Genomic DNA, 7,246 nt, shown 5'->3' with positions numbered 1-7,246 from the left:
TACACTGGCTAGCACTATGGAAGAAAGAGACTTGGGTGTCATCATTGACCACAAGATAAACATGAGCCTTCAATGCGATGCTGCAGCTAGTAAAGCAGCCAAAATGCTGGCTTGCATCCATAGCTGCTTCTCAAGAAAATCCCAGGACATCATTCTCCCTTTGTACTCGGCTTTGGTGAGGCTACTGCTGAAATACTGCGTCTAGTTTTGGGCCCCACAATTCAAAAAGGATGTGGAGAAGCTTGAGAGAGTCCAGAGAAGAGCCACACACATGATCAGAGGTCAGGAAAACAGACCTTACGACAAGAGTCTGAGAGCCATGGGACTCTTCAGCCTAGAAAAGAGCAGGCTCGGATGTGATCTGATGGCCACCTGTAAGTTTATCAGCGATGCTCATCAGGATCTGGGGGAATGTCTGTTCACCAGAGCGCCCCAAGTGATGACAAGATCGAATGGTCACAAACTCCACCACGACCGATTCAGGCTGGACATAAGGAAGAACTTCTTTACTGTCTGAGCCCCCAAGGTTTGGAATAGACTGCCACCGGAGGCAGTTCAAGCACCCACTCTGAATGCCTTCGAGACACATTTGGATGTTTATCTTGCTGGGATCCTATGATCCCTGCTGACTTCCTGCCATGGGGCAGGGGGCTGGACTTGATGATCCTCCGGGGTCCCTTCCAGCCCAAATGTCTATGAAATCTATGAAATATTGCTGAAACACTAAAAGGATCAGACTGTTGCTTAAGATGTAAAAAACCGAAAAAAACAAAAGGCATACACTAATTTTTCACAGCAAATCTGAATGAAAATGCATCTGGACATAAGGAAAAACTTCTTTACAAGTCAAGTACTGAGGGTTTGGAACAGGCTGCCCCCAGAGGTGGCAGAGTCACCCACCCAGGCCACTTTCAAAAAACATCTTGACACACACCTTGCTGGGATCATCTGACCCCATCAGTCTTTCCTGCCAAAGTGGAATGGGGCTGGACCCAATGATCTGTAAGGTCCCTTCCAGCCCCTAACAACTATGAAACCATGAAAATATAGCATGTATTTTGAATGCTCTGGTGTCTCACCTAAGAAAGATCATTCCCATTCGAGATATTGTGGCAGGAGAGGCACAGCTCAGATCATGAGTTTCAAATATAAAATTAACATTTGGGCCAAATTGAATTCTCTCCCCACTGGGCATAGTCAATAATCGATTGTCATCCAGAACAGAATTCAAAGACTCAATCCACTCAGGGTCAATATCACCATCACAGATTATCCATGAATTAATATCTATTTCCAAAAGGAAAAATGAACAAGTAAATAAATGGCAATTATTTAGGAAAATGAATCCATATTAAAATTCTGACTTTTTTTGGTTTCTGTGGCTATTAAATTTCACGTACTTTATATATGACAAGTTTAAATATTCCTTATACTGTTCACCTTTGCAATGTATATTTTCATACCATTTATTTTAATACACCAATTGAGTAATTACAAATCAACATTCTTCACAATGGTACTACACATAAGACTTCACACTAGTCCCAATTTCAAGCAAGTATATTGTCAAAATGTAAATGAATAAAACAACTTATTTCAGTAAGATAAACATAATGACATATATGCTTCTCCAGACACATACCTTGTGGTTCTCGTACCACTTGTCGAGCACTATTTGTAAGCACACCATCAGACCACTCCCTGGTATCCATGTCAATGTGGCCTAGTAACTGACGCCGAGGCATGGCTTTGGGATTCATGGTATACTGTTTCACAACTTTGCCAATTTTACCAAGTGCTGACCTTAACATTCTCCAAAGAGTTGATTTGCCTGCACCACTTGGACCTACAATAACCACCCCCATTCTCTGACGCAGCTGTTCATACAATTCCAAGGCCTTCTTGATCTTGCAAAAAAGAAATAATAGTTACATGAGGTTAACAGCACTTCTGTTGTTCCCAAACTTATTCTCTAAAACTTCTCTTCACACATTCTTGTTTAACTTGGCATCCAGTAACCTCCTAACTGAAGGTGCAAAAAATGTAAAAATCACTCTATTCAAGAATATCTGGCTCTGACAGTTCAGTCATTACACTGACCTACTGACTGAAATAAAATGCTACTACTCCAAACTAACATGGCTAATTCCCTCTCTCTGTTTTGACTGAGATATTAGAGAATTTTCATACATAAAGTCTAAGTTTACCTCAAAATAAATAGCATTTATAAATGTAAAATAAATAAAGTAAGTACCATTAGGAATTCAGTTTCTTCCAAAAAAAATATTTTAGCTAAACAATTTCTACTATCACTGCTGGAAATTTTCACATATTAAATTAAACCAAGATATTGCTAAACTATGCAGACATTCACATAGATTAAAATAAGAGTTATCCTGCACTTATGCAGGAGGTCTGCCTCTCTGTGAGCACAAACGTACTTTTTATATGTATTTCATTACATTTTGGCTTTCAGTGGTTTTTAGCAAAATCAGATTTTTTTACAAGCTTGAATATAAAAATCTAAATGAAAGATTATCACTACAAGACGTATTTAAACTCCCAGCTCAGAGTAGCTAGACCAGATCTATCGCTACATTTCACATTTACCTGGGTGTTTATGATTTCCATATTGGCTTCTTTAAAGACTTGTTGCAAACCTGTGACCAATTCAGCATATTCCACATCCTTAAAGTCAATGCCAGGGAAGACATCTTTAACTAATGCATCAAACCGTGCACAGTCTGCAAATGTAAGCTTCGACATGGTATTGAGCCGCAAAGCCTGGACCACAATATGGCTTTCATTAACTGCAGAAAAACAACTTAACTTATTTCCGTTGCTGGGATATCATCACCTTAAGTCAAATTGCCAAAACAATTTGATGATTTTTGTCATTCAAAAGGATTACATTAAATTGCGAATTAGCAGTACTACAGTATGGTATGGTACCTAGAAGCTGGTATCTGCTTCTGATGGAAGCTTCTTAAATTACTAAAGACAAAGGAAGAGAAGTACAAATAATTATAGCTATAACTTCTCTACTCTAAAACAGAAATGAACTCTACCTATTGTGGCTTTTGGGATGGCAACTGAATGCTTGAAAATAATATAGTGTGTGTCAGATGGAACTTTATCTGGGAATTTTTAGAAGCTCTAACATGAAATAATCTCTATCCTGACTGACCAGATAACAGCCAACTATAATGTGCCCTAAAATATGCTATTGGTATCTTTTTGACAGACAGATCAATTCCTGAAGTTGTTTATGAGTTGTTAGCTATTTGCTTTACAGCAACCCAGTAAAATGGAATCAGAAAAATAGGGTTGTCTCTAACTACTTACAGAAAACAGACAAAGCAGACCTGTTATTTCTTAAACTAAAAAAACCCACATCCCTAAGATATAAACTCCTCAGCCACTCTACATTCTCTCACATGCAGAGATAAAAATAACCACCAACTCAAAAACAGTGTTCTTGAAATACACAATATTATGATCCATTAAACTACTATAAATAGCAGTGTCTGTACCCACCAACCTATATTGAGGTGACTTGAGGAGTAGCATCTCTTTACTGTATATATTAACAATATTTAATCAGAATCATGCATGTTAGTTCAAAAATAGTAGGAGTTTCAACTAGATGAGCTATTTGCACCCTGTCAACTCTGCACATTAAAAACCTTGAGTTTCTATAAATTATTAATTTTAGTTAGTTTGATTTGTGAACTTAATTTCTAAACTAAAACAGCTTACCAAGTTCTCTATCACTGGCAATTTTTAAATAAATTAATTTTTTTTAAAACATCATTTTTTTCTGTAGTTCAAACAGAAATTAACTAAGACCACAGGACTTCTGTTGTGTAAAAAGTCATAAGATTTGCCACACTGGGCAGGTCTACACAAGATGCCCACTGCACAGTCATTTATTACTTGTATAACCAAATACGATATGACTGCAAAGTAACCAGCATTACTGCACAGTAGAATCCTGGCACAGTTGCCTAGTGACACTTACTGCTCAGTAGCTTGTTACTACTGAGCAGTAGTGTTGCGTCACAATTCGCACCCGGTGACACTACTGCGCAGTATTGACAAGCTACTGCAAAGTAGTAATGAGCTACTGCATAGTAAATGTCTCATGTAGACATGGCCACTGATTCAAATCATAGACCCAGACTATTTTTCTACATCTCACAGTGGCTGGAAGTGGTTGTTAAAGACAAGAGTATTTAGGCAGAGCTTATCCATTATTGATCTGTCCCTTGCCTCTCTTCCCATACATATTCCAGTAGTTAGAGGGCTAGGAAGTCATACTTTGGACCTTGCATACACAATTTTAATGTTTATTACAAATCGACAGACTATCCTCCATGAATTTGTCTAATCCTCTTTTGAACCTGGTTAAAATGTCAGCCTCTACAATATCTTAGCAATATATTCCATTAAGTCAGTGGTCTCCAACCCTTTTAAGTCAGAGATCACTTTTGGAATTTAAAAGGAACCCAAGATCTACCCTGTGCCAGTGCCACCACCACACTCCCTCCCCCCTGCCCAGCAGGTAAGTCTGTGAGGGGGAGGGGAGGAAGAGGAAAGGGCTGTCGGGGAGACAGGACAGATCGAGGCCCCAGTCCTAGCCCCACTCCCTCCCTCCCCACTGGGGCCTTGATCTTCCCCATCCCAATGGCAGTGAGGGAGGGAGTAGGGATGGAGCAGAGACAGACCTTTCACAGCCAGGGCAGGATGGGACAGAGCCGCAAGTGGCTCATCTGGGGGTCAGGGAAGGGGGGCACTCACCCCAGGAGGGCACGGGGGGCCGCTGCTGCCTGGCCCAAGCAGAGCACAGCAGCATCCTCCACCGCGAACAGCCCAGACCCAGCTGGCAGCCACAGCCTGTGCCACCCCACCCCGCACAATTCTGGGGGCATACCTGCCAGGGTGAATGCCCCCCTACAGCTGGATGAGCTGCTTGTGGCTCCATCCTGCCCTGCCCCAGCTGTGCAAGGCCTGCCCCTGCTCCAGACCCAACTACCTCCCTGACCGCTGCTGCAGCTGCCCATACTGCCTCACATTTGGGGGGCACATGTCCCCCAATCTGTGCATGGTGAACGCAGCTCCTGCTGTGGGTTGGGCTTTGCACCCGAAGCCCTACTGCAGCTGACCCAGGAGCAGCCAGATGCATGTGGTGTTGGGCCACTCCCTGGGCAGCAGCAGCTGCTGCAGCAGGGCTCAGGGCACAAAGCCCAGCCTACAGCAGCAGCTGCCTCCACTGAGCACAGATAGGGGGGCACATGCCCTCCAGGACCTCCACTGGGGTCCACCTCTCCCACCCCTGGATGAGCCGTTCGCGCTTGATCCTCCCACCACCCACCCAGCAGGGGCCCCACTCACAGGGTTGCTCTTGCACTCAGTCCTTCACAGTGGAGGGCCTCGATCTGGCTCCAGCCCCTTCCCTTTCCCACCAACTGACATGCTGGGCTGGGGTGGGGGGCAAGGTCACATTCATGCCGTCACATGCTCAATCCCCGTCACCCCAGCCCAGGATCGACCAGTTGGTGACCGCTGCCATAAGTTAATTACACACTGTGTGGAAAAACTTCCTTCCGTTAGTTTCAAACCTGCTTCCAAATAATTGCCAATTATGTTCCCTAGTTCTGATATTGTGAAAGCTGGAAAATTGTACATCTCTATTTTCTTTCTGCACACCATTCATTATTTTATGGACTTTACTCAGACAATAGTCGCTCTGGTCTCTAAATATGAATCTACGATTAGGAAGGGCTTTCACAAAGACTTATATTTCTTTTGAATAATCAGGTTTCCTATGGATCCAGGACATGACTTTCTTGTACTCGAAAAAACATGAAAATTACTAATACTTATTTCCATACTGTGCCCTGACTAATGAAATATGAACAAACCCTTGACATAATCAAATCTTACTTATTTCCTTTATCCCATTCCTCTTCAGGTGACGAAGGAGATTACCACATCCCCTCAAAGCAGTCTTCAGTGCTCTTAAACCCCAATCATAGTGCTGTTGGGGTGTTAGAAGCTCCCTAAATTTAAAAAAAAAACATTAATGATGTCATAAACTTTGAATGACAAATCTGGAATTTACACAATTATTTTATCAAAAATCAGGATATTACATTTTCTACTTAAACACAAGACAAAGTTTCATTAGTTTATTAATTGAAATAAAAAACAAGGTTCAAGACATAATCAAAGAAGGCAGTATTAAACACAGCATAAGAAAAAAAGGTCTGTATAAACAAAAACAGAACCAGCAGAACCAAAAGAAAACAAAAAACCCCTAAAGAATGCTTTAAAATAAGATTACCTGGCTAAATTAAAAATAGCCACTAATTTTCTGCCAAGTGTTTTAGCATCTTTAAAACCTTCCGAATACAGAATTACTTCTGCAATGAGTTCATTGTCTGGACGAGTCATAGCAACAGGCCTAAAAAGTTGTTTGAGGTTATCTGGTAGTTTCTGTCTTCCTCCATAACCTTTTCCAGCAGGATTCATAGTGATAAAAATTCCAGAATTATGATCCATTTCAACCTGGCAATAAAATCAATATATTGTAACAAGGCTGGTATATTTAGCATTATGTACTTCAGGTTTGATATAACTTAGGTAGTTAGGATATTACACAACCCTATTAGAAACACTAGGCAAGAGATGTACCTTGTGCACAATGGACTTATATGTTGGATCTAAAAATGATATACTTCTTAATAGTACGAGGGCTCACAGGGCGCTCAAAAGACATTTGCTCTTAGTTATAGCACATGAATAGTTTTCTGCAAAAAAGAACATTTTGTACTGTACCTCTTTGCCAAGCAGTTCACACACAGGACTATGTTTTTTCAGTGCATGCTGAATGGTCTGAATTTGCATGGATACTGCAGACAATACTGCCTCCTCCAGCCTATTGAACTCATCAAAACATCCCCAAGCACCACACTTCACCAAACCAACAAATATACGGCCCATTGACTTCACATCAATACCCTTGAAATAAAAGAAGAAAATTAGTAGTCTGCTAAATGCCAGGAAAGCAATTAGTAAAGATTCTTTTGCTATTCAGTTATTGTTAATATCCCAAAATATGTACTGGACAGAAAAATAGTGTTAAATTATACACAAGAATATTTTAAACTGTTCTATAAACTCCATATTGTAAAAGATACTTATCTCCTAAAGATTAATATTACCTCACCTCATCACAATTAGC

The 7,246-nt window shown here is 40.9% G+C and overlaps 1 protein-coding gene across 1 annotated transcript in view; it reads right to left on the bottom strand.

Moving 5' to 3' along the window:
- The window catches only part of DYNC2H1 (dynein cytoplasmic 2 heavy chain 1), a 601,360-nt gene that overhangs the window by 507,266 nt on the left and 86,848 nt on the right, over positions 1-7,246 (bottom strand). Inside the window, exons 34-39 of the mRNA XM_019524237.1 lie at positions 6,841-7,023; positions 6,347-6,570; positions 5,947-6,062; positions 2,611-2,810; positions 1,643-1,907; positions 1,080-1,287 (exon numbers count right to left, since the gene is read on the bottom strand). Of these exons, the coding sequence (XP_019379782.1) occupies positions 1,080-1,287; positions 1,643-1,907; positions 2,611-2,810; positions 5,947-6,062; positions 6,347-6,570; positions 6,841-7,023 (1,196 nt within the window). The remainder of the gene's footprint in view (positions 1-1,079; positions 1,288-1,642; positions 1,908-2,610; positions 2,811-5,946; positions 6,063-6,346; positions 6,571-6,840; positions 7,024-7,246) is intronic.

The sequence above is a fragment of the Gavialis gangeticus genome, unplaced genomic scaffold (genome assembly GCF_001723915.1).
Source record: "Gavialis gangeticus isolate Ggan-Ray unplaced genomic scaffold, GavGan_comp1, whole genome shotgun sequence".
In the NCBI taxonomy this organism is placed as follows: Eukaryota; Metazoa; Chordata; order Crocodylia; family Gavialidae; genus Gavialis; species Gavialis gangeticus.
The sequence above is the reverse complement of the archived record's forward strand: the minus strand, read 5'-3'. Positions and strand labels throughout refer to the sequence as shown.